The sequence below is a fragment of the Lasioglossum baleicum genome, chromosome 7 (genome assembly GCF_051020765.1).
Source record: "Lasioglossum baleicum chromosome 7, iyLasBale1, whole genome shotgun sequence".
NCBI classification, from domain to species: domain Eukaryota; kingdom Metazoa; phylum Arthropoda; class Insecta; order Hymenoptera; family Halictidae; genus Lasioglossum; species Lasioglossum baleicum.
Genome location: NC_134935.1, coordinates 6,777,749 through 6,803,664, shown reverse-complemented (window position 1 = coordinate 6,803,664; position 25,916 = coordinate 6,777,749). Strand labels below are relative to the sequence as shown.

Here is a 25,916-nt window from a genome sequence, read left to right as displayed (position 1 = left end):
CTTGCTGCTAATTCAAATAAACATTTATAGACGAATTAATTGTATGCGCAACCAATTGACTGTAATGGGGAAGGTAAATATAAACAGATTAGCATTGTTTCTTAATATTCTTAACGGAATGATCCAGAGTGTTTGCTACAAATTATTCTTATAACTTTTTCGTGATAAGATCGATCATATGTTAACGCTGAAAGTAAAAGTAATGCAGATAAGAAAGCCTAGTATAACAATCTCTATGACTACAGAACGTTTCAAAATATGCAAACGAACTTTTCCGTCTTTCTGCAAGTCAAATTCTTATGCAAATCAATTTCAACTTGTTGTAAATCAATTTTATCGTTTCGTAAATCAATTTCACCCTTTTACAAATCAAATTCAACCTTTCAAAATGGACGTAAAAAAGCAGAGTTGGGCAGTAATTAATAGGGTTGCCAGATCTTCTATATTTGATATGAATCTTCTATATTTGAACTTGATCTCCTATATCATATTTGAATAGAATATAATTTCCAAAAATCTTTATTTGAATAAAATTTAATAATTTAATAATTTAATAAATAATAAATATTGTCTAACATATGCTTTTTCTTTGTTCTTTTTAGACATTTCCATTGTAATTGCAACTACCAATTACAATTCTTGTAATTGCAGAAATTGGTAAGTAATTGTAATTATAATTGAAATTACATTTTGTCCAACTCTGTAAAAAAGACACGTCGCGTGCTATCTGGGCACAGTAGTGTACAGCTTGGTCCAACTTGGAAAAATTGTGTTGTCGATATGGTAAATTAGATTACTGATAAAGACTGTAGCAACGTGTACTCTATTTTTGTACACCCTGTACACCAACAAGCAGGAAGGTCGTTGACACGGTATTTGAGCGTCGCCGGCCATTGGAGAGCCGCGGGGATTTAACGTGGCTTTTCTCGACACGCTTTTTGTCAATCGTAGAAAAGCCAAACCCATTCGGCTGTCTCGCATCGCTAATCACTGAATATAAAAGATCACGGAGTCTCGGTCGCAGCCAGTTAAGAAGAAACTTTAGCGGTCGCCTGTGCTCGTTAATTCAGTGCCATGCTGGTACGGTTCGTCGTAATCCTCTCGAACGATTTTTCAAATATTCTTCTTATTTTGAAATATTTTTCACCTGAAATTCAAATTGATTACAGATCATTTACGCCACTTTATTTACAACGGCGATGCGCACGGCGTTGGCGGCGGAGGACCAGCCCTTGCCGTCGAGTTTTGTGAAATCGAAGCAAGGAATCATCGACACAGGCCATGACGGTCAACGGGACTATGTGTATCGTCAGCCGAAGCCTCAGAGTTCACGCAGCATCCAAAACAACAATGCTAAATTAAGTTATTACAAGGACAAACCTGGTCCTCGAACTTACGAAGGCGGATTCAAATCACCCGCTCCTTACGCAACTTCGCTAATCACGGACCAATCGGCTCCATACTTTGGCAACTTGTTCACCATGTCTGCTGGGTATAAAGTGGGAAACGAGGGGCCTCCGGTGAAACAGGTGACACGAAATCAGAACGCAGGTACGGTGCAACAATGCTTTATAGTTTTAGTTTCCAAGATTTAAGTGAGGAATACATTTCCATTTAGATTCTGTATTGACTGATCGATATACAAAATGTTTATTTTGCATTTGCATAATTTTGTAGGAGTTCACGGACCCGGTTCACCTAACCTGCAACTTCCCACGTACAGGATTGGTTATTCTCTACCAAAAGCCTCAGGCCCGCAACTATTTTCACCGGCAATGCAAAATCAGTTCAACAAAAAGGCGTCGTCTATTCTGCAAGCGCAAAATTATCCCACCTACTTCAACCATTACCAAAGTCAACCTCTGATCCTAAGCCCAGCCGATCAGTTCACTTATCCGGAGAGAACGCCAAAATTAAACAACGCTCAACTAAGCGCGCCCTTCTTGTCCCCCTATTCCAGTTTCCAAGGTCAAGTAATCCCTATTTCGATTACCAACAGCAACCCGCAATTCCCACAATACAAGGGTGCCGCTGTGCAGGTTCGTCCGACTGTTGGCGGGCTTTCTGCCATAGGCTACGAGCCCCTTCAAACGCAACCGCAGTTACACTTCGGTAAAGGCAACGTTCATGCTGCTGGCGCGTATCGTAACCTTGGTCCTGTGCAGCAGATTAGGACTGATGTGGAGGTTATCGATAAGAAGAAACCTACGACCCCTCCACCCAACGATGACGACGATGGCGAGGGAGTTGACGGTCAGTAATTGAATTGGGGAACTTGTCGAAAACATTAATTCCCCTCGGATTTTGTTGAAGTTGAAATGTGTTGTCAAGGTCATGATTCTAAACTTCGGACGCTCTAAACATGAAGATAACTTTTTTAATATTGTACTATACGATTTGAACTTTTTTGGGAAGCTAGAGCAATTAGTTTACTACAGGATGCGAAAAGAAATTTTTTCAAAGATTGCAATTGATCGGAATTGTAGAAAAAAATACTAAGAGTTGCATTTTCCAACTTTTTTTATACGGGCCTATATTGAAAATTTAAAAAATACGTTCCGTAGATTTGTGTCATTGAAACATATTCTAAAAATTTCTTCAAAATCGGTCGACGTTGCAGTGAGCTACAATTTTAAAGTTTAAAGATGGGAAAAATTGCAGATTTTCACGATTTACGGCTTCTAACTGCAATAAATCTAAGGATTGTTACATCTTTCAATGTCTGTCGTTTTTTCCCGCATCAACCGATTTCGATGAAACTTTCACAGTGCATATAATTGACACAGATCTACAAAATGTACTTTTTAAATTTTGTATATAGGCCCGCACAAAAAAGTTGTAAAAAAACAGTTGTATTTTTTTTCTACAATTCCGATCAATTGCAATGTTTGAAAATATTTCTTTTCGCATCCTGTAGTAAACTAATTGCTCTAGCTTCCCAAAAAAGTTCAAATCGTATAGTACAATATTAAAAAAGTTATCGTCATTTTTAGAGCGTCCGAATATTAATTCGAATATTAATTAATTAATTTTCACTGTATGTCAACGATTTGACCGCGTCGATGAAAACAGTGTCGGTGAAATGAGTTGTCCCAGGGTAAACCACTCCGTGTCACCACTCGGCTGCTAAGGGTTAATATGAAAAATATAACTGCACTTTTTATTACATAATTATTCTCAATTGGTATTGATAGAAACTGGAAACAATTCTGGGGAGTGCCGTAAGAGAAATGTTGAAAAACATTTTCGTCAAGAATAAATAAGAGCCATCCTAATGGGAGATCTGTCTTTGAAAACGTGATTTTTTTCTAGATTCGGGGAAGGATTATGGGCCAGGTAACAACGGTGACGACGACTACGAACCAAAACCAGACAAGTCATTCAAACCATCTCAAATGGAAGGTAATTTCAAGCCTTCCAATTACTTCCCGTTCAAACAATACGATGAGAAGTTTGGCAAGTATTCGAAACAGAACCACGAAGAAGAAGCTGACGAGAAGCCGTATACCAAATATAGTGATTATTCATCGTCGAGTGACGATGACAATGATGACGACGAAGATGACAATTCTTCAGGGAAGTATCGTTCTGGTAAACAGGAAAACGAAGACGATGGAAATAGTTACGATTACGATAGAGAGAAGGCGGAGCATGATGGTTATCGGTCTAAATATTTTGAGAAAAATATTGACGATGATTTTGGGGGGTCTTATGGAAGCGAGTCGCCTAAACAGAGTATGTATAATTTCCTGAGGAAAGTATTATCGAACGTTTACAATTAGACAGCGGATTTTATGCAATTATGACCAAAATGAGTAGATGCGATTTAACACACATTAAGGTTGAAAATTTTTATTTTGTATAAAGATCCGCTGTCTATTTATAACAACGATAAAAAGTATTAGCGATGTAGAACGTAGAAGAATATGAAAGGTAAACATTTTTGTATGGTTTCAGAGTACGTGAAAGAAGAATCAGAAGATGATTATGTTCCTAAATCGTCATACAGGAACACAGATCATTACGATTCCGACGATTCTACCGGGCAAGGAAGTCGACATAGTTTCACTTATTATAAAAATCCTCGAGGTCATAGGGATAACGTGGGGCAAGGCTCCGATATTTTAACACAAGTTGCGTACGACGGAGGTTTTGGATACAAATTGCCCAAAAATGTGAGAAGCTTTAAGAATAGAATGGTTAACTAATAAATTCATGCAGTTTGTAGACAATAAATTTTAGACAATAAATAAATAAATAAATGTTACGCCCGGTATTTATAATTTAATTATTGAAACTATAATTTATGTCATTGTTGTTACATCCATGTGTATATATTGTTTCTGTTCTGTTATAAATACAAGTATGTTAAACATTCAACTTTTGTTGGTTTGTTGATACAATCCTATTCCTTATACTAAATCCTACTACTGTATAAGACATTTTCGTTTGGTAAGAAAAGCACAGAAATAGTTTCCAACTTCACATACGTATATTTTTTTAACTTATTCAAAATATTAAAACGAGTCATAAATAATTAAAAATAGACAACAATTGTCAGTATTGTCGAAAATAGACATTTTTTATGACTCGGCCTAACGGGTCTGAATTAAAAGTTAACGAACATAAATATTTAACGCAAAAGCTTTAGAGCTCCATTATGTATTCGTATCTTACAATGTAATCCCATGCTGTTTAACACTAAACCTACCGAGCACTAAAAGCGATTAACATGTTTTAGCTTGCTAAAATGACGAGGCTCTATTTATTTAGATTTTCTGCAGTTTTTACAACAATATGTGCTTGGATACAGAATTTTATCGAATCAGTTTCCAGCTAAGCAACTGCATAATTTCAATAATTATGAAATGAAAAATATAAAATCGGTCATTCGACCGGCGCGGCAGTGGTAGGTTTAGTGTTAAATTTTGCACGAAGGACCAATTTTTTATTACCAGAAATTTTAGAAACCAATTACCTGTTTTAATCGAAGGCTTGGACAGTATGTTCTTCCAGTGTCATTCCACAATGCCGAGCACTTTTGGTCTAGCAAGTCTAACCGGAAATACGCAGACTACAGTCACTCCTCAATGATTTCCTGGGCCCGGAGATAAAAGTTATCGGTGTCCATCAATTTCAAGTCGAACAACCGGCTTCTGGTTGGTGATTGTACAGGAACGCGAACGCGGCGAATCGTCATTAAACAATGCAGGCCTGTAATTCAGCCGCGGTATGTCGAATTTTTCCCATTCTCTTAATCGTCCTAATTAATTTTGTCATTACACCGAAGCCGATAGGGCCATTCCCCTGCGAATCAGAATCTGTATATATACGCGTCCTCGACTTGGAGGATTCAGTATCATCGATACAGTCATCCACAAGTCTACCAAGATGAACGCCTTCTTCACGGTAACAGTATATCCACGAATTTCATTTTCTTTCTTCATCAGTCATGAAAATCTCGGAATAATATACTTACAGATGTTTGTAACCTTTGCTTTGGCCAATATGGCGGAGTCGGAATCGACATCAAAGAAAGAGAAAAGAGGGGTGGGTTTATTCGGACCATCCGGCTACGATTTCTTTGGCGTGGCACCTATTTTCTCCTCGCCATCATGGGCACCAAGCAGCTTTGGATCCTCCTCGTGGAGCCCTTCAGGTGTTCCTGACATACCCTTGACGCAGGTGCAGGTGCAGGCTACACACGACGTTGCTATTCAGGTAAATCTCTTCGGACATTGTAATTGTTGGGGCTGTTCGATGCATGAATTTTTTATTTTTCTATCGATGATAGGCATTGAGAGATCCAGCTCCTGGGACTCCCAGCATCGCCTATCCTCCAGACGTTCTCAGAGCGATTCAACAAGCTAAGGAAGCAAACCAAAACGTAAACATGGCTTACAACCGGGTCGCAGAGGCTAAGCAGGCTGCTGTCATTCAGCAGAAGCTTGCTTTGGCGAAGGAAGCTGCTGCGAGGGAGGCTACTGCAAGGTGGGCTGCATTTTGAAAGAATGATTCAGATCCATTAAGAAAATGTATGGATTCATTTTTTGGCTTTAATTCTTTTGGAGATGTAGGTACAAACATTTAGGGATTCATTTTTTGGCTTTAATTCTTTTGGAGATGTAGGTACAAACATTTAGGGATTCATTTTTTGGCTTTAAACCTTTTGGAGATGTCGGTACAAACATTTAGGGATTCACTCTTTGGCTTTAATTTTTTTGGAGATGTAGGTACAAACATTTAGGGATTCATTCTTTGGTTTTAATTTTTTTGGAGATGTAGGTACAAACATTTAGGGATTCATTTTAGGCTTTAATCCTTTTGGAGATGTCGGTACAAACATTTAGGGATTCATTTTTTGGCTTTAAACCTTTTGGAGATGTCGGTACAAACATTTAGGGATTCACTCTTTGGCTTTAATTTTTTTGGAGATGTAGGTACAAACATTTAGGGATTCATTCTTTGGTTTTAATTTTTTTGGAGATGTAGGTACAAACATTTAGGGATTCATTTTAGGCTTTAATCCTTTTGGAGATGTCGGTACAAACATTTAGGGATTCACTTTTTGGCTTTAATTCTTTTGGAGATGTAGGTACAAACATTTAGGGGATTCATTCTTTGGCTTTAATTCTTTTGGAGATGTAGGTACAAACATTTAGGGATTCACATTTTGATTGTCACGAACACAAGCAAACGTTAGGCCTAATTTTTGAATTTGGCATTCGTAAAGCAAATTACTCGGTTCCTAAGGTCGCAAGAGATCTCGTCGACAGCCGAAGCGGAAGCCAGATCGAGTGCCAAGCAGCTAGTGGCTCTTCAGCAGAGATTAGCGTCTCTGAAGGATGCAGTCGCAGCTGCTCAACGGGTGGCAGCCGCCAGGGAGGCAGCCGCTGCAGCCGCGATTCAGAGGAATGCTGCGGAAACTGCTGCTGAGTTGCAGAAGCAAGACGTGGATAAGCAGATCACTCAAAGCGAACAGGAGGCAAAGGTATGATCGTATATATCGAATCAACATTAACTTTAGCATAACTCTCATTTACATAGAGTTATTAAGATAGATCGATATGTAAGAAATTCATACTAATTCAATAACTTTGTTCTCCTTTCTACTCGGTGCACAGAATCGCAATACTTTTAGCATTCGGTAGTTTATTCGAGTGCATTTTCGGCGAAACGAGGACGAAAAAGACGATTCTGTTTAAACCAAGAAAATCGCGTTTTCGAAGTAGTTTTTACAAGCATTCTCGTCCGCGAGGTACCTCCTCTGATATTCATACGTTTCCAGGAGAAGGACATCATAGCAGCGAAGGAGAACGCCGTGGCGAACGCAGTGCAGCTTGCAGCGCTGCAGAAACCGGTGCATCCTCCCTGGCGCCGATAAAAACCGCCGTTCTCCGTCGTAAAGCTCCTGCACTATATCGTTCCATTCACGGTGTCGGTACCCTATCCTTTTTATACTTGTTATGAATAAACATTGTTTCACAAACTCGATTAATTATTTATCCGAACACGTAGAAAGTACCTATCACTTTCACCGCGAAAAAGACAAAATACCAGTAGGGCATTATTAAAGCCATGAACGGCTTCAACGATTCTACATCAGGCTTAATCTCTCGTGTTAACCGCGAAAGGAAGTCTCTTCGACTAATCGCGTATCGTTTGCGACTTGATTACCTAACATCGTGACACAGTTGCCGGTCGATCATCGCGACAAATGGATCGTTCAGCTAGGAACTGTGTCGCTTCCTTTTTCGTGCGATCTCGCCGGGGGTCAAGCTTCCTGCGAGGCCACCGTGTTTCCTGGATCGATCATGAGACAATGGTATCGCGATTTACCTGGCCGGTTAGACGGTCTAGGGGAAGTCGCAGTGAAAGTGACGCGGGAAGACAGTGCAACGGGTGCAGCGGCACGGGACGGGAGAAGAATGCAAGATCAGTGTCCAGTTACGTGCAACAGAACGGCCCCGGCCCGGCAACCGGGAGAACGACCGGGTTGGATAAACTCTCCTCGTCGGATCTACGAACGTGTCCCGCACGGAATCCTTTCACTCGCCTCTTTCCTGGCCATCCGTAATGCGCCCTTTCTCCGCGGTGCGGCGATCGGACCCAGCCGGTCCTTTCGGGCTGCTGCGGCTCCACGAATCAGGAACAATTACCGAGGGAAGAAAGTCGCTCGATCAAAGTCACTCTTTCTTGGCCCGGTGACTTCCATCCGAGCTTCCCCATCATTCACCTGGACAATGGCCCTTTCTGTCACCGTTCCGGCCGTCGCGTCCAGCCAAAGAAAGAACACCCTTCCCACCAACAGCCCTGACCGATGCACCCACATCCCGTCGAATTGCCGGAGGACCTCCTCGACCAGTTTAATCGAGCCACTGATTCGCCGCGCTGGATTCTCTCGGCCGAAAATAATCAGTCTTCGAGGACACCTCCACCACTTTAACCGGAATAGTCCCGTTTCCAGGATTGCGCAACGGTGCGCGATGCGCCCTCTCATTTTTCGATAATGCAAAGTTGCGGGTTTTTCAGTAGTAAAACGCGCTGGACCGCTGTTTCCCTGAAAAGTTTTATTTTTACGTTTACGGGGCGTAATTTGCATTATTCGGCAGCATGTAGCTGTCGCAGATTTATAAAAATAGCTACATGCAAATTACTAAATTAATTAAATTTGAAATTGGGGGACGACTGCGGCCTAGATTGATCTTTTATCTAGCTCATCTGACTGCGAACTTAATTTAAGTGATGATTAGACTGCGGATCTTTATGCAAAATAAGAATTGCTTGCACCCACTGCAAGTGACTGGAGCCACATAAACAGTTTATTCTTACTTTAATAGCTTTAACAAGCTGAGGAAAATAGATTAGCACTCTTAAATCGTTGTAACCTTCCTACTGTTTTAAATTGCACCCACTCATTTTTGTCATAAATAAAATCCGCAGTCTAGTGATGATCCAGTGTAATATAGTACCATGTTTGTTACATTTCATTTCAATTTTGACTTACATAGACAACTTTCATATTACGGGCTTATTTCATAAAGGAGATGGGAAGTGTTTAAATGGTAGAGGAGAACGCGCTAACATCGTTCAACTATGGCTATCTTGGCTCGGTCTTTCGGTGCGTTTTTCATCGAAACGCGTTCTTCTTGGATGAAAAATCCATTGAGAACGAAGCATTACGAGGTCCCGGAAAATCCGGTAGAAGAGGTCGACGTCGTAGAATCTGATCTGGCAACGCGATTATAAGTTATATCGGTCAGTGAACCGACACAGCCGACCCGCAATCGATATCCGTTCCGGTAACATAGCCTTGCATTTGTGCCGACCTTAGCCATAGCCACGGCCATCGATACCGTGCAACAGCGATTTTAAAAGAAGGGAAACGGGCGAACCCGTTCCTGTAGAATCAAAGTAACTGCTTGCCTCGGCTATTATAACGGTCGAGCAGCGATCCTCCTTTCACACCGAACCGGCCAATACTCGTACTTTCATCGATGCTGCTTTTTTTGGATCAACTCGCATTTTGCCTTTTACCTCACCCAGTTTTATTTGCTTTGCTTTCTTATTGCGCGAAAGACGCCGCCACTCTCACTGGGCCCATTAAATATCGGATCGTCCGATTTCGAAGGACGATTGAAACGCAGCATATTTAAATTTTCGTATACACTTTTTAAATTATATAGTTGCCATTCTGTTCCACAACCTTTCTCCATCATTCAGGCAACTTGAAAGTCCCGTCTTCCAGAACCTCTCAGGGTTTTCGGCGAAAACTTTTTTATATGACTTTTTATCTCGACCAAAGAGTTGACGTTTTTTCCGTTAAGGGAATTTTGTAATGATCGAAATAGGTGGAAATCTGAGGGCGCGAGATCTGGTGAATATAGTGGATGGAGTAGAACATCCCAACCGAAGTCCAACAACTTTTGTCAAGTTGTCAAAGACACATGAGGCCGCGATTCATCAGATGTTTCTCCGTTAAATCGTGAGGAACCCATACATCGAAACGGTTTGTGTAGCCAAGCTTGACGAAATGCTCGTGGATGGAGGACTTTGATATTTTTAACATTTCTGCTAATTCGCGTGTCCTATGGCATGGGTTATTCTCGATCAGTGTTTTAATCTAATCTTCATCTGTGGTAGAGGGCCTACGTGGGCGTTCTTGATCTTCAAAGTTGAAAACCAGCTTCAAACCTAGCAAACTAAATCCGCACAGTTTTTTCAGCTACAGCACCTTCGCCATAAACAGCGCATATTTTTTCTGCCGCTTGTGTGGCATTTTTGGCTTTCCGGTAAAAGAAAAACATTAAATGCCTATAATGCAATGTGTTTGCTTCCATATTCAAAGACGTATCAAACTGACAGAAATTAAGTCTTTTGGAATAATTGTTTTCATTTTATTCAGACCTGTCCTTATGCCACCTATCGAAAATCGACACGAACTTTCCGGACCACCCAATACTATCAGAGAATAATGCGCGATGAAAATGTCCCGTCTATTCCCATGACAAAACCCCCATTGCGAGGAATGTTGGGTAGAATGTACAATTACCTACTCAATTAGCAACGTTAACCATTTTGTCCGAGCGACGTGACGCACAGTGGGAATGAATACTACAATTTAATTAGAAAGTCATACTTACGACAAAAATAAAGAGGTGTAGTAATTGATCAGTAGACAGCGGATTTTATGAATTTATAACAAAAATGAGTAAGGTGTTATTTGAAACAGTGAAAGCATTAGAAGAATTTAATTATTCATTCCAACAATAAAGAATATATTATTTCCAACCTGTTAACCATATTAACACTAAACCTACCACGAGTGGTCAAATGACCCATTTTAGCTACTTTATTTTTTGAATTGATTTTGCATAATTTATTTTGAATTGATTGAATACATTTTCAATTCAGGTACAACATTTTGATTTTGCATAAAGATCCGCTGTCTAATCACGAAGTAGGGGAATCTCATCAGGGGAATCTGATAATATAATCCCTGTTAATCCTCCTAAAGGGAATAGAAAGACGAATGAAAACTCCTTTTTCAGGCACACAGAGACTGCCTCTATTTGGTTTTTCCTACAGAGTTTATCTGAGTACCCAATAAGTCAAGCGATACTCCCTAAAGTAACCTTTATTTTCGGTTTTTAGGCGATTGGATCGCAGTACGCGACAGCGTTAAACGCGGCGGAGCTTTTTCCTCGGATCGAAAGACCGCGGGTGAACGGACACGGTCGACTTCCGAACGGGAATTTCATGACGGTGACATCGCAAAATAGGGCAAAACGGAAGAAAGAGGGCTCGCGTCGAAAAGGAAATCGCTTTCATCGCTTGCTCGATCGCGAGAGATCACGGTCGGTCCGCATGGGCGTTCACCACGTTCACTTAGACCACGATAGTTAGCGAATCTGACGGTGCATTCCGTCAGCGTTTCTCGAGGAGGACCAACGGCGAGTTGGTTCGTCCTCGCGTGAATTTCAATCGGCCAGCAGAAATTCCGTCCCGGAATGATGTTCACCGGAGCTGTTTGCTCGGCGTGTACATATCATCGAATCTGTTCCGCAAGACTGGCGATCTATACAAGAATCTTATCAGGCAAGTAAATGATTTTCCGGAAAACAGCATCACGATAGCCGGACAGGTTGAATGAGCAGGTGGAGCACCCTTCGAAGTCCCAGCACCGTGACACTGAAAGTTTGCTTCGCGTCTAGGATGTCGTGGAAGCACGAGTGTCGAGTTTCGTCGTATTTCCTACACGCGCGCGCGTATGATCCGAGCGCGAGCATGCAAGTCCGGTTTTCAGGAGAGAGATCATCAGCCGGGGAGAGGGAGAAAGCGTATAAAAAGGAGCGGTCCATCGGCAACTATCCGCAGTATCCATTTCTTGATCCACTGTCCCCGTCTGAGTGGTTGAAGTATGTTCTCTTGGCCCTCCGTAAGTAACCGTCAGGAGAAAAAGACTATGAGAGAGAAGGAGGAACAAAAACAGAAAAAGAAAAAGAAGCGTAAGAGCAGAAAACAGGGAAGTCGATCCGGGAGATAAAGCGAACAGAGGGAAATTGCCGTTTCCCCGAGGGAAGCTCCGGTGGACCGTGACTAGAAATTACCGGTTGTACCGCGAACAATGCCGGCGAACAGTGTGTCGATCGCCTTCCCCGTCGTGCTTTCTTCCGTACATGCGTAGACGAGATGGCTCCGTAAAACCGTCGATCCCCATTCATAATCGAGTTTTATATTCATGCGGAGGTTACGGCCGCCATTGTGGACACTTCATCACGGATATGTGATTTTTAGTAGTTCGTCGACCGAGTTCTCGGCGTGTACCATTGTGCCAAAAATATTTTTCGAGCTTACCGATCACACTCCCACCCCCGCGGTCACTGAAATCGGTTTCTTCGTTTCGGAACGTTGCTTCCGAGAAGTTGAACTAATTCGATCAAATATTCCAGGTTCTCGTGGTGTGCCTAATCGCCGAATCCGTGCTCGCTAGCATCGAGATCGGTGACGGAGGTGGATGGCAGGGGTAAGGGATCAGCTATTCGAGAATTTGAACCGTCGCGGGGTATCGATTAATTAGGCGGGTGTCTGCGTCAGGATATCTAGCGAGAGCAGCTACGGCACAGGACACGGCGTGGATTTAGGCGGACATCTATCCGGTGGTCTTCACGATGGCCTATCCGGATACGGGTCCTATGGTGGTGGATTCGATCACGGACTGCACGGACACGGACTGCACGGACACGGACTGCAAGGACACGGACTGCACGGACACGGACTGCACGGACACATACAACACCATTACGCACCTGCTGTTCCTGTGAGCGAGCACGTTGAGATCACGAAGCCTGTTCCCATACCTGTTGTCAAAAATATCGGTAAGTTTTATTCTGACTTTGACGTTTACCATTCTGCATTGGGGCTTGTGGAGTTTAATAATCGGGAATGATGAAATTAATAAATCTTAAAGGGGAAAGGAATCGTATTCATACACTCCCATCCATAAATCACCGGACACTTACTTATTTTAGATTGAGAAATAATAAATTCGAACATTTTGACTGTCTTATGTTGTCCCTATTCATTTTTTTTTCATAAATGCATAAAATATTCCGGAAGGTATGACTTTTCCGAGCAGATTTTCATATTTTAATAAGCTGATACGTGGCGTTCTATAGAAAGTTCTAACTATGGAGACTATTATCTAGACAAACAGTAGACAACGAACGTGTTAAACTAACCTTACAGTGCCATTAAAATCTTGTAACCAAGTGTCAGTTTCACTAAACTACCAGGAGTTAAAATCTCGAGTCCGCCAGTCGAATCTGGGTCGTAAAGACCTCTAATTAGCACTTTCTCGAGCCGAGTACAGCTCAATTGATTTTCAGTAGACTCTATTTAACCCTCGCGTGCTCTTCGAAAATAGTTACGCAAAAGATTCCCCGTCCATACTCGTTTATTTCAAGACTTTGATTACATCAATTTTATTCATAATCTCGCGATTGTAACACGACAATAGTTAAACAATGTGAATGTACACTCAAGTAGGTTACGAGGGTTAAAGTGAAGTTACACTTTCGCTGAAGTCTTGGAAGCACGCCTCAATTTCACTAAACTATCACAAGGTTGCAATTAAATTGTCCAGAGTCAATTGATCAACTTTGTCACTGATTGGTGCTTTCACGAATGGAACGAACAATGTTGCCCACAGCCAGACATTCCAATCCAATCAGACATTCCACATGCAACAACGTAATACCATTAAAATCTCGAAACAACCAGTCTCTGCAGATTAAGGTCCCCGAATTAACACTTTCATGGGGCGAATACATCAATCCATCAATCGTACTTTGCTCGTATGACTAGCAGAACTCAATCAGTTTTCACGAGCTCATTAACACTAACACTACCGAGCACTGGAAACGATTAAAATGTTTTAGCTGATAAAAATGACAAAGCCCTATTTATTTAGATTTATTTATATTATTATAGATCTATCTATATTTATAAATTTATCGAATCATTTTCCAAGTAAGCCACGTCACAATTTCAATAATTACAAAATTAAAAATATGAAACCGGTCATTTGACCGGCAATGGTAGGTTCAGTGTTAAAATTCAAGATTATGAGCAGAATACGATTGATGGGATAAACAAACGCATCAAACTGCAACGCAACTATAAAAAGAACGAGAAACTCGACAACACCCAAACCAGAAAACGACTACTTCCTGTAAACGCGTGAAACTCAGCACCGATTTAATCGAGCTATCAGTTAAATGTCGAGTGAGCCCTACGCCATAAGGATTTCTAATTACATAGCACTTTCTCGCACAACTAACTGATTTTTCCTATGAGCAGGAGTGCCGGTCACGCATCCAGTGGCGATTCCAGTGCCGCATCCGGTGGCGGTGGGCGTACCGCAGCCGTATCCAGTGCACGTACCGGTCGCAAAGCCAGTACCGATCCCGGTGGTAAAGACCATCGCGATCCCGGTGGAGAAGAAGGTTCCGTATCCGGTGGAGAAGATAATACCGGTCCCGGTCGAGAAGCCTGTGCCCATAACCGTGGAGAAGCACATACCCGTCCCTGTGGAAAAACCGTATGCGATCCACATTCCGGTCTACAAGCACGTGTTCCATAGGGTCAAGTCGCATGGCCACGGATGGAGCCATTAGTTGCATCACCGACCCCGCCGAGGATCCATAGTCACAGACGCGAGAGGCTCCGGAGAAGACACACCGCAACGTTCAGATTTCTGCTTTGTACATTCTGCGATTACGCTCGAAAGCACTCGAGGCGAACCGTCCGGACGAGTTCACGCCATTTTTCAATGGAACGCCGACCTGTCCCTAGCATAGTATTATATACAGTATTTATGTTTGTTTTGTTACTCTGTTGCCAAATAAAGAACTCGAGTTTTTAGTTATACACCGTCTACTTCGTTTCTCCGTCGATATTTTATCGAACAGGTCCAACTGTAACTTGCTATTCGGTTACGCAGAAATTCGTGGGATGGTTTCTTTATATTTAAGCCTCATCCGTTCCTCGTGTCAATTTGACACAGTTTTCGCGAATTAAGGTGTACTGTTCTGTTATTTGTCGGTAAATTTGCCCGAAACTTTGTGACTTTTATTTTTTTAATGCGAAACACATATGCTTGGCATTTTGTTCATGGAAAATAATGATGTCAAAACTGCAAGTCGAATTTGTTACGAAAGAGTCACTATGTGTCAATATGACACATGTAGTCTTACGTACTGTCGCGGAGATTTTCAATGACAAAAATACAAAAATCAATGAAAATTGATTTTTTCGAAATTCAAAGGAAACGTATTACTCGTGTAGTATGGAAATATACACGGGACGCGATCGAAACTGCCACACAGAAGTCAAGCAGGGTCAACGCGTAGTGCTACAATTAGTTAAAGGTTTGGGTGGACGCAATGTTACGTGTGACAATTTTTTTACTTCAAACGAATTAGCAACTATATTACAAAAACGAACGATGACGCTTGCAGGGACCATACGAAAAAATAGAAAAGAAATTCCACAAATTTTACTCGATATGAAGAAGAAGCCACTTCATCATTCGGACTTTGTTTTTTGATCACATACTAAAAGGTACAATGGTGTCTTATGTGACAAAAAGAACGTCAAAGCAAATAAGTAGTGAAGTAGATAAAGAACCTGAAATAATAAAATATTATAACGCTACAAAAGGAGGCGTCGCGTCGATATCCTCGATGATGTGGACATGGTGGGCACATATACACAGATGTAAGCGCAAAACAAATAGATGGCTAATGGCAATTTTTGTTAATATGTTAGATATATCAGCATGCAATGCTTTTATAATATTTACTTCACTCAATGCAACGTGGAATGAAAATAAAAGATATCGTCGACGCCTTTTCTTGATTGAAATTGGACATTCTTTGATGCATTCTTATATTACGTTACGCACACATCTACCGTGAGGATCTAATGCGACTGCGCTTGATGCACAAATACAGGGTATACCACCAGTGATTGTACCGGCTTGTAGTAATCGTATAATACATAGGGGGAGTTCCCCTAGTACCGGACACTTAAGGTTTCTCTTAAATAAATAAAAGGAATATTGATTTATTTTTATTTCTTTTGCATTAATTACAAGATAACAGTAATAGAAATCAAAGTAAACTATCAAATAAACCAACATTATTATAATATTTAAATTACATTAACATTAATATAGGTCATTGATTTAGAGTGAGTCTAGAATGGCCCCTAGTATCGGACATAGTAAACATGTGTAAATTAACGCATAATACTTTTAAAATAATTTACAATGATCACAAATATAGTCGTCGAAACATTCGGGGAAGTCGGCACAAGCTTCGTGAGCCCATTCTTGGCATTTTGAGCACTGTATCCAGTCCTCATTATTGGTTTCCAAACAAACCACACAAACTGTCTCCTCGTTTGTATTTTCCGGTTTCACTGCTCGAGTTTTCTTTATTTTATTTTTTCTATTCGTTATTTTAAAGTTACTTTTTAAATTCTTCTTTTCTTCTCTTATCCGTTTTTTATTTTCTTTTTCTTCGACCAATAATTTATGAGATTGTGAAGTAAGAACTTCACTCTTTTCTGATTTTCTTTTTCTTGATACTGATCGCTTTTTTGTTACATCAGGCAACAGAGACAATTTTAAAATAGATTTATAAATATCAGCAGCAGAGGTACTAGGTGGATGCACGTCTAATGTTTTTGGACTTTTCTCACTACGAACTTCGAATGTTGAAGTTCCTTTTCATTCCATAAACCTCGTTTTTTGATGTCCATGTCGTTGCTTAGGTGTATTTTTAACGACTGAAAGTAAGATAATAAACATTATTATAAATACGAACATACAATAATGAGTTTGTTACTGTCCGATAATAGGGGACAATATTTTGTCCGATACTAAGGGACAGTGAACGCACTGAAAAATAATATTTTTCTGAAAAGCAGTTCACTTTCTAGAAAAAACAAAAAGTAAATGAAAAAGTACTTACCAGAATTTACAATAATACTGATCAGATGTCTTTTATTCACGACAATTTGATAGATATAACACTTTATAATTTATACGATACACTGCTTTCACGTCGAACGCTAACAGTCGAATGATTTTAATGGCTTTGTTCACGCGACAGAAACGTGCAATTTCTGCACGTCGTTTGTTTCAGCCTTTCCTTTGTTTTGACGGTTAAAACGACTTTGTTGCATTTCAGATTATTGAGATACAGCTAATGTCCGATACTAGGTGCCGTCCGGGGCAAGGGGAACTCCCCTACTCCTCCAACGAAAAAACGAGCCCGATATCACATGTGCGAGAAAAAACCGAATGCTAATATACATAGTGCCCGATGTGATTTGTGTAAACAAGCAGTATGTCCCACACATCGCTTTATTTTATGCGAAAATTGTGCAGAAACTAAGATGCAGATGTTAACGCATCCATTTCAATACAAAAACATCGGAAAATAACTTTTCATCTTGTTATTTCGTCGAAATATTACCACTGTGTCAATTGGACACCGAGGGACAGATTAAGCACAGGATTAAGCTCTTCTGACTTTTAAATGAGTCCATTTCGTTTTCCAATTTGGAGATACGATGCTACAGAAAAGAAGAAAGAGTAACCCTTTTACGAATACAGGGTATAAAGTGAGACATGATTTAAATAAACAGCTCACAGCTTACTATGTTTCATTAGAATTAGGTTCTGCTATAACATTTAGGGCACCCCACATCAGACAGAGATTTCGTGAGCTTGTCTGTGCTCTTACGTGTATATAATTTAAACGATTACCATAGCAGCGAGTTGAGTAATATTGAAGCGTAAGATTGAAAGAATCGAAAGGGGGAATTGAACGATCGCATTAGCGTTAACACAGAAACTGCATGCTCCGGAGATAATAGAGCGGTTCGTTCCGCATAGATCTCTTTGAAAATCTCGGCCGAGTCACGAATTCGTGCGACCGCGTTCCAATTATCATTATTTTGTGGGAAGTTGTCGGCGAGTTGTTCCTCGCGACTAGATAGCGCCACGATGCTTTCGTTATGCTCTCTTCACATGGCTAAATCGAGAGGTACACGGGGCTTCGTCCATGTCCGAGAAGGTATCGGTGCACGCGATCCTATTTGTCGCTTCGCGCGAACGTTTTCCATGACTCTAGAGTAGGTAACTTAATTACAGAGACGCAGGCCAGCAGCTTCGGGAAAGTTTCCTGGACGGGGGCGAACAGATTCTCAGACAGTGTCGAGCGAAGTTCCCTAACAAATGTGGAAGAGGCGGAATCGCGGCGACATTTAAGTCCGTTAATTACAGAATGATAGATGTTCGGCCCGCCGGAAACGGCTCGATGCTTTCATTACGCTGAAAAAACTTCGACGGTAACTCGGTCCGCCAGTCATTATTTCCTTAATGAAATTGCCTCATCAGTTTGACTCCAAAATGAACGACCCTCGCATATTTTTAATAGAGTAATCCTCGAAGAAAGAATCCGGACGTTCTCGTTCGCTCCACGAAGTTCACTTCGACTGTGAATGAAGTTGTCCGAACCAAACTATCATTTCGTTCGAGCACCGCTTCTGTAGACACTGATGATACACCTGTCAATCATCGTGCCTCGGCGAGCGTGTCATTGTGTAACGATATGCTTCACTCGATAAGGAGAAATATTTCACACATGTACTTAGCGTCCGAATTGGTTTGGACAGACATTGAAAATGTTACGACTTCATTGATCCATTGTATGTATAATTGAATTTAACAGGTAGTTTTATTAAAACGTATTCGACTGACATTTTCCTCTATTCATTCTTCTGTTCTCTTTTAAGGTGGGATCTTCTTTGCGCGTCTGGGCGCAGCGTTTTATTATTCCAGAGCCTTTTATTCTCCATTCGTCATACTTCATTAGAACTGCGTCTACGCCAAGAAACAATATCGCATTATTCTTTCGCGGAATATTCTAGAATATTCTTGACATCGTGGCTTCCCAAATGTGTATGTGTGTGTGTGTGTGTGTGTGTGTGTTGCAATTTACCGACACATGCGAATCTGCGTTCAAGCAAGCGTGTACCGGGTGACGCAAATCCCTTACAATAGAGTCATTCCACGCGAAAACGAACACTTTCCGGAGTAAAATTTCGGATTTTGTTCAAATTTAAATATGTTGTAGTCTTTAGTGATCTATGAACAAATCTCAAAGGATTTTACGATACCTAAAAGTTGTTGATTTTACAGAGGTGTAAAAAAAGTGTCAACCTTTCCCCATTAAATTTTAAGACTAGAACTGCTTATAGTGGAAACATAGAAGTATCCACTGAAAATGTTGTTATTTGAAAAAAATGTTTATTTTGCAATTGTTTTAAACAAATGCCGTGTTTTCATAGTGGGCCACTTTCTTAAAAAATTGAAAAGAATGGGGATATAGCCTCAAGTGTCCCTTTTGCGGATCTCTTTTTAAAAAGATGAACATTTGAAAATTTATCAAATTAAAATTATTTGAAGTGAACGCTGCATCGCGATATACAATTTCGGACGGCCGAAGAAAACAGTGGGCTGGTTCGTAACATTTCACTATAACTCTTCAACCATAAGAGATATCGGGATGAACTAAAATTCATTAAAAAAATATTCCTATCTACATTATTAGCGAAAAATGTGTTTTTTTTTAACTTGCGGAATTCATTTCTTTTTAATTATAGATTATTTTGCAAGATATTCCATATGTGTGCTTTTTTAAAGCTTAAAAATATTCGGATTCCACTTTCTCAAGGGTTCAAGTCTTATAAAGAAAACTGCGTTTGAAAAAATCCTACAAAATGAACCGTTAAATAAATATGAGCAAATCCATGGTCTGAATCGGTCGGGCGAGGCAAGCAATGCGATAACGTGTTGTTTGCCGCGGCAGCACAGCAAGGCAACGTGTATTGTTTGCCTCGCCCGGACAATTTCCCAGGCAGCTCAGGCTTGTTCTGAGGGTAAAAACCCCGTCCCCGTCCTCTGGTAAGTTTCGCCCCCTCCTGGAGGGGTGGATTCTTACGCGCGGGTACGGGGAATGCATTTTTCCTATGTAGAAAAACCGTGAAAAGGTCGCGAAATATCGGTCTATTTGGCAATACCGAAATCAGCTGAAATTCACTCGGGACGGGACATTTTGACCACTGCGCGAGGAGCCGAAACGTGCCTCGGGCCGCGGCAGGCTAGGGTGGTAAGGGTGGGGGAACAGCGTCGTGGAAGGGGAAGATGGGAGACTAGTCTCAATCTGGCGCTACACTGGGTTGGATCGAGGGTGATATTTTACTATAACTTTCGAACTATAAAAGATATCAGGGGAAACTAAAATTAATTAAAAAATTATTCCTACCTACTGATAATTTTCGTAATAAATATATTTTTTGTAATCATTTTTTAATTAATTCTTTAAAGAGTAAAATAGTAATTAATTTTTTTTCTTAATGTAATGGAGGCAAAGATACCCGTCCTTCTGTAATTTTAGTTCCAACACAGACGAAGCAATTTACAGGGTGTAACTGAAATAAAAACATAGCAAATGCAACCAAGTGTGTACCAGTACTCTGTGTACCAGTTTTTTATATTTACTTCATATTTATAAGGGTAGAATTGATACGAAAATATAGCACACGTAACCAAATTTACAACTATGGATGTCCTTGCTCTAGTGGGTGCCTGTTCGGGTCCTTTTGACAAAAACCATTCCCCCTCCACAGCTGTACTTACCAATTTTATGAAGACATTTCTCGTAGACCGAATCGACAAAAATTAAGTAGTTCGACGAAGTAATTAATACTCTGGGTCTAAGGACTATCTTAATTCACTTGAAACGTGTTTACACGAGTGACTAATGCGACCAATACAGCGACAAAATGACTAATTCTCGGCGTACGGTGGGAACCGGGAAAATTGATTGTTTATGCCGTTCAACGGGAACGATTTTCGCGCGTCTGAGTTAGTACGGTGTCATTAATTTCTCCTGTTCGATTTTCTACGTAATTGCAAACGAAAGTGACCGTAGTCAGTAGTTAATTACGGCGCGTCTAGCGTTTTCTCATCGCGCTGGCGCGTTAAAACAAGCACCAAGTCGGCTGATATGCGAACGAACCGTCGAGGAACGATCCTGGCAGCCACGCTGCGCGATCGAAAAAGGGATTGGTGGTAGGAGCGCCCGTTGCTAACGGAAAACCGTAAATGAAAATTGGCTGGGGAACGTGGGCAGACTCGTCCGTGGATAGATCAGAAATTGTCTAATTCGCCGGGCGCCGTTCAGCTCACAAAAGTAGCCAATACATACGATGGTGTGGCCGTTGAAAGGACAGCGGGGAAACAATTGCGTCGACAGAGAGCGGCGTGGCTGACCGGACGCCAGGACGAAACTACATCGTCGACAGTGAAAGGCTCGACGGTATATTAAGACGAGCAATGAGCAAAGATGTATCAGTTGCCGAAGGAACACTCCTACGTCTAGCAGGCCGGCGTAAACAGCTATATGCGTGTAACCATGAACGGAATCGTGAGTAGCGAAATCCGGATACAACCGATACGTCACTCTGACACCGCCTAAACCACGAAATTTCGATCAAAATCACCGCTTTCGACACTTGTCACCTTTCGCACGAACCGCACAATTCTCAGAGCTTCATGCAAATCTTCAGCATCACCTTGTAAATTCAAAAAACCGGGAAACTAAGATAGCGTAGTTTTCGGGCATTTCTGTAGGAAGCTGTTTGCACGAAGATTTAGAATCGCTTCACAGAGAATGGAAAAGCCAAGAAAATTCGGCAGGAGTACTTTCACCGCTTCCGTAGGAAGTTGTTCGAACGAAGATCGAAAGACGGCGATATCGCAAAAGTGGTCTGTGCGTAAAAGTTAGTTTGCATCGGAGCTCTGTGCATTAATATCGAATTAGAGGAGGATTGTATGTAGTTTGATTGGTTCGGATAAATGGTGGTTTCTGTATCGAAAGATGAGTCGTGTGAGTTTCGAGTGCGACGGGTTAATTGATACTCTGGGCGATCATGAGAGTGATGTAGGATCGGCGGGACGGTGATTTTCCTTGATACTTGAACTCTACCTTGCAGCTGCTACTTTCTCTGGCGTCCTTGGCGGCGGCCACGCCGGTGATCGTGTATCAGAATCAGAACCAATACCATCCGCAGCTGTACGGTGGTTTCCAGCCGATAGAAAGGTCCGACCAGGAGTCTCATGGTTCTATATCCAGCGGAAGCTACGGCAGCGAGTACGGCGGCGGTGATTACGGCGGCGGCGATTACGGCGGCGGTAGTTACGGGGGCAGTAGCTACGGCGGCAGTAGCTACGGGGGCAGCAGCTACGGGGGCGATTTCGGTGGTGGCCATGGCGGTGGTTACGAGGGATCGGTTGGAGGACACTTAGAGGTATCCGGCGACCACTTAGGCTCGGATTACTCGTCCCTCGGGGGTGGACACGATGGCGGAGACGAGGGTGTTTCCCTGGACGGTGGCCACAGCGTGGTCCAGAGCGTTCCCGTGTCCGAGCACGTGGAAGTTACCAAGCCTGTGCCCGTTAAAGTGATTAAGCACATCGGTAAGTTTCTAATTGCTCGGCTAATGCCTCCTCCGCTTCTCCGAATCTTCCCAACGAGCACGCGAACATAATTTGACACGCTCGGCATTTATTTCTCCATTCTTTGTTACAATATTCTATTACACACTTTTAGATGTTCACACAGAAATTTAATAGACATTCCACCGCGGCGCACGCTCTGCTAAATTGTTCAGCTGGCATATTGGAAATGAGCAAAGCTCTGAATTTTATTCTGTTAAACCAATTACAACTTTTCTTATAATTCTTAATTTCCTTAAAAAGCAGAAACTTTATATGTATTGTACGTCTGTATATTCTCCAATAGCTGTACTTTATCAAAACCAGAATAGAATTTATTTGAATTTAAAGGAAATTAGTAGCATACTTGCACTGAATTGTTCGTTAAAGTTCGTTGCAATCGTTGATGATAAAATATGCCACCTTCAGTACTTGTATAATACAAGAAAAGAGATTGTTATTAGAGTTATAAATAACGACAGTAAATTAATTTCATTCTCTTCGTGCGACACGCGCAATCGTGATCGTCATGCATATGGGACGCTGTGCGCGGACACGTTAAGCGGATAGCATCATAATTTATTTTCATATTATGTAGATTTTATAGTTTCAAAGTCTTTTTAATAATCATTCCGTGGATTAATTTCGCTAAAAGCAGCACAATGTTCAGTACTACAAGTCCGAACATTCACGTTGGCCGAAGTTCTACGTCCACCGTTGGACAACACGCCGTAATGACACGTTACAGCTGCAAAGCGGCTAATTACTTCAAGCAATCGTTCAGCTTTGAGAAAGTTTGAAAGCGAAAATCTCACAGAAAGTTGACGTCGAGTGATTCAACAGTGAATCAAAGTTGTTAACTGCATATTGTTCTCTGCCCTCGGCGGGGCTCGCAGATCTTACGAAATTACTAGCTCGGGAAGCAAATTTGCTTGGTAGCTGATTCGAAAAATCGCGTGTCAATTCGCTCGGGTTCTTCAGCATGATCATTACCATTTTCTGTACTTTTCTGCGAAAAATTGTCGAGTCCCATTCCATGGCTTCTATCAGTAGACAGCGGATTTTATGCATTTATGACAAAAATGAGTAAATGTAATTTAAAACAGTAAAAACATTAGTAGAATTTAAACATGATCTTATATTAATTTCAATCTATTAAACATATTGAGAATGAAAATAATTTTCTATTTCACTTTATTTTGCATAAAGATTCTCTATCTATCTATCAGTCGTTATGATAGTTCTGATACAAGAGATACAAAGGGTGGAACTGAAACAAATGCAACCAAGTCTGGAAGAGCTTGATGTTTCAGCTATACTTCTGAATTTTTGTGTTTATATTTAGGGAATACCAGTTCTGTGCAATGAATTCCATTTCCGTAAGTTTGATTCTGATACAAGAGAAATGTAATTGAGATTATTGAACGTTCGTATTTATATTCGACGAGTACCAGTTGTACGTCAATACAGCTATGCTTGAGCTCGACAGCCAACTTATCGATTCCAAAGAGAGAACTGCAGAATTGAAACGAAAACTCTGTTAATGCAAGCAAGCCTGTGGACGTTTCATCTTTAATTCTGAATTGATGTTTCAGGGGTACCGGTTCCTCAGATTTACAAGATAGCTGTGCCCCATCCGGTGGCAGTGGGCGTTCCTCAGAACTACCCAGTGGCGCAGCCTGTACCAAAACCAGTGCCTGTGCAAGTGATAAAGACAATAGCGGTGCCAGTGGAGAAGAAGGTTCCGTTCCCAGTGGAGAAGCACATTCCCGTCCCGGTGGAGAAGCCTGTCCCGATCACTATCGAGAAGCACGTGCCGGTGCCAGTCTATAAGCCGTACCCCGTCAAGATTCCCGTTTACAAGACGATTTATCACCACGCGAAGAAACATTAACATCCTGTGACTGATTAGACAACGATCGATCCGACTGATGCTGAAACCACGTTCACCGTTTTTGTTCGGGGTTCTGGAACAGTCCGGAAGAGCGGAGAAAGTCCACGAAAAAGGATCCTGTCTCCTGGGTCCTATTATCTCCGCGAAACGACGGCGTTCATTCTTCTCGCCGTGTATAATTTAAGCATCGTTGTTACTGTTGTTCTATGTTCTCTATTTTATTAATAATTTTTATACCTGTTACTGTTCTTGTTTTACAATAAAATGCTTAGAAAAAAAAACGCATAGCAGCGTCTTCCTCCGTGGTGAAAGCCGCGCGAGTCCTAACAGTTGTTTTCCTCCTCGTTATCGAGAATCCTGTTGCCATAAATTTCTATCCGAGCAGCGCGAGCAATTAGCGTTCTCGAAAATAGTATTGTTCCCTGTTCCGATCGAAGTCGATTTCGGTGTAGCAACTATCTAGATCTCCATGGGTTTCGTTAGTTTATGCAAGTATTAAATTTTGTATAAATGAGAGACGGGATATAGTTGAGAACGATCGAATATATCTTCCGGAGAAATGCGATAGGAACTTTCCACGCTGGACTCGAAAGACCAAATGGTTTTTCCTGTTGCTCCGTGTAAATCGGATTCCGCTAATGCTGCCAAGCTAATGCGCCCAAGATCATAATCGAAACTTTCACTGGTATTTTCGATACATCCAGTATAGACCCCGTGGAAAGTGAATGTTGCAGACGGACTAGTTCAAGAGTGCGTGGTAGCATGATTGTCACGATCAGCCGCTGCTAATGAGCACGGGGGAAGTTTTCGACCGCGACCCCAAAGACGGACAACGGATCCTGCGCAATAGTTCAATCTATAAGGTGTTGCTAGTTAGGCACTCTTTTCTTCGCGTCGAACATGTTAGGAAAGCAATCGCGAAAACGAGAGCAAAACTAGATATTACATGAATGTTCAGGCGAACGGAAATTAGTTTCTCCGCGGACTCTCGTATAATGTTACTACTTGTTAACGTGCACTGTGAACGCTTGGTGTTTGCATATCATTCCTTAGTAATTAGAAGAATCTCCATTTTTATAGCTGGGCTGGTTGCAGAAGTTTTTATGTGAGTTTTGTTAAATGAATTCATTGTAGATGATGTATAATAAATGTGTAAATAAAAAATTTTCTGTTAAAATTTTTAACAATTGGGACCTTTAAAGCTGCGATTCTAAGTGTACGGGGTGTCCCAAAATTATGCGAGCAGATTAAATACAGTCCTGATGACCACACAGATTGAAAAGTCCTTTATCATTTCTTAGAGCGAAATTTCGTATTCGAAATATAAGTAGTTGGAGGTTGGAGGTTTCCTAGGGCTCTCTGTTTTCTTGGGTACCTGCTGAGATA

At 41.3% G+C, this 25,916-nt stretch overlaps 4 protein-coding genes across 5 annotated transcripts; all 4 read left to right on the top strand.

Moving 5' to 3' along the window:
* Window positions 1-936: 936 nt before the first annotated feature.
* Window positions 937-4,350, top strand: LOC143210352 (uncharacterized). Its single transcript, XM_076427131.1, has 5 exons — window positions 937-1,080; window positions 1,170-1,551; window positions 1,678-2,253; window positions 3,313-3,735; window positions 3,958-4,350. The coding sequence occupies exons 1-5, from the start codon at window positions 1,075-1,077 to the stop codon at window positions 4,206-4,208; spliced, it is 1,638 nt and encodes a 545-aa protein (XP_076283246.1). The 5' UTR covers window positions 937-1,074; the 3' UTR covers window positions 4,209-4,350.
* A 1,018-nt stretch (window positions 4,351-5,368) lies between these two features.
* On the top strand, window positions 5,369-7,499 carry LOC143210510 (uncharacterized). The gene is made up of 5 exons (XM_076427406.1): window positions 5,369-5,409; window positions 5,482-5,721; window positions 5,795-5,991; window positions 6,754-6,991; window positions 7,289-7,499. The coding sequence occupies exons 1-5, from the start codon at window positions 5,392-5,394 to the stop codon at window positions 7,382-7,384; spliced, it is 789 nt and encodes a 262-aa protein (XP_076283521.1). The 5' UTR covers window positions 5,369-5,391; the 3' UTR covers window positions 7,385-7,499.
* A 4,353-nt stretch (window positions 7,500-11,852) lies between these two features.
* LOC143210504 (uncharacterized) lies at window positions 11,853-14,929 on the top strand. 2 transcript variants are annotated; one of them, XM_076427398.1, is made up of 4 exons: window positions 11,853-11,938; window positions 12,453-12,526; window positions 12,598-12,878; window positions 14,362-14,929. In XM_076427398.1, exons 1-4 carry the CDS (start codon window positions 11,921-11,923, stop codon window positions 14,676-14,678), a joined length of 690 nt encoding a protein of 229 aa, XP_076283513.1. In that variant the 5' UTR covers window positions 11,853-11,920; the 3' UTR covers window positions 14,679-14,929. The 2 variants fall into 2 exon arrangements, with proteins under 2 accessions (XP_076283513.1, XP_076283514.1); XM_076427399.1 differs by having other exon boundaries at window positions 11,869-11,938; window positions 12,607-12,878.
* Window positions 14,930-21,416: 6,487 nt separating this feature from the next.
* On the top strand, window positions 21,417-24,827 carry LOC143210463 (uncharacterized). Its single transcript, XM_076427356.1, has 3 exons — window positions 21,417-21,566; window positions 22,135-22,618; window positions 24,232-24,827. Exons 1-3 carry the CDS (start codon window positions 21,543-21,545, stop codon window positions 24,528-24,530), a joined length of 807 nt encoding a protein of 268 aa, XP_076283471.1. The 5' UTR covers window positions 21,417-21,542; the 3' UTR covers window positions 24,531-24,827.
* The last annotated feature ends 1,089 nt before the right edge of the window (window positions 24,828-25,916 follow it).

Bases quoted from the DNA above. Each gene is read 5' to 3' on its own strand.
- LOC143210352 (XM_076427131.1), top strand. The intron at 2,254-3,312 runs GTCAGTAATTGA...ATTTTTTTCTAG, and splicing joins CGATGGCGAGGGAGTTGACG to ATTCGGGGAAGGATTATGGG. The intron at 3,736-3,957 runs GTATGTATAATT...GTATGGTTTCAG, and splicing joins AAGCGAGTCGCCTAAACAGA to AGTACGTGAAAGAAGAATCA.
- LOC143210510 (XM_076427406.1), top strand. The intron at 5,722-5,794 runs GTAAATCTCTTC...TATCGATGATAG, and splicing joins CACACGACGTTGCTATTCAG to GCATTGAGAGATCCAGCTCC. The intron at 5,992-6,753 runs GTGGGCTGCATT...TCGGTTCCTAAG, and splicing joins GCGAGGGAGGCTACTGCAAG to GTCGCAAGAGATCTCGTCGA.
- LOC143210504 (XM_076427398.1), top strand. The intron at 12,527-12,597 runs GTAAGGGATCAG...TGTCTGCGTCAG, and splicing joins GACGGAGGTGGATGGCAGGG to GATATCTAGCGAGAGCAGCT. The intron at 12,879-14,361 runs GTAAGTTTTATT...TCCTATGAGCAG, and splicing joins ACCTGTTGTCAAAAATATCG to GAGTGCCGGTCACGCATCCA.
- LOC143210463 (XM_076427356.1), top strand. From the start codon at position 21,543: ATGCGTGTAACCATGAACGGAATC. The intron at 21,567-22,134 runs GTGAGTAGCGAA...TCTACCTTGCAG, and splicing joins GTGTAACCATGAACGGAATC to CTGCTACTTTCTCTGGCGTC. The intron at 22,619-24,231 runs GTAAGTTTCTAA...TTGATGTTTCAG, and splicing joins TAAAGTGATTAAGCACATCG to GGGTACCGGTTCCTCAGATT.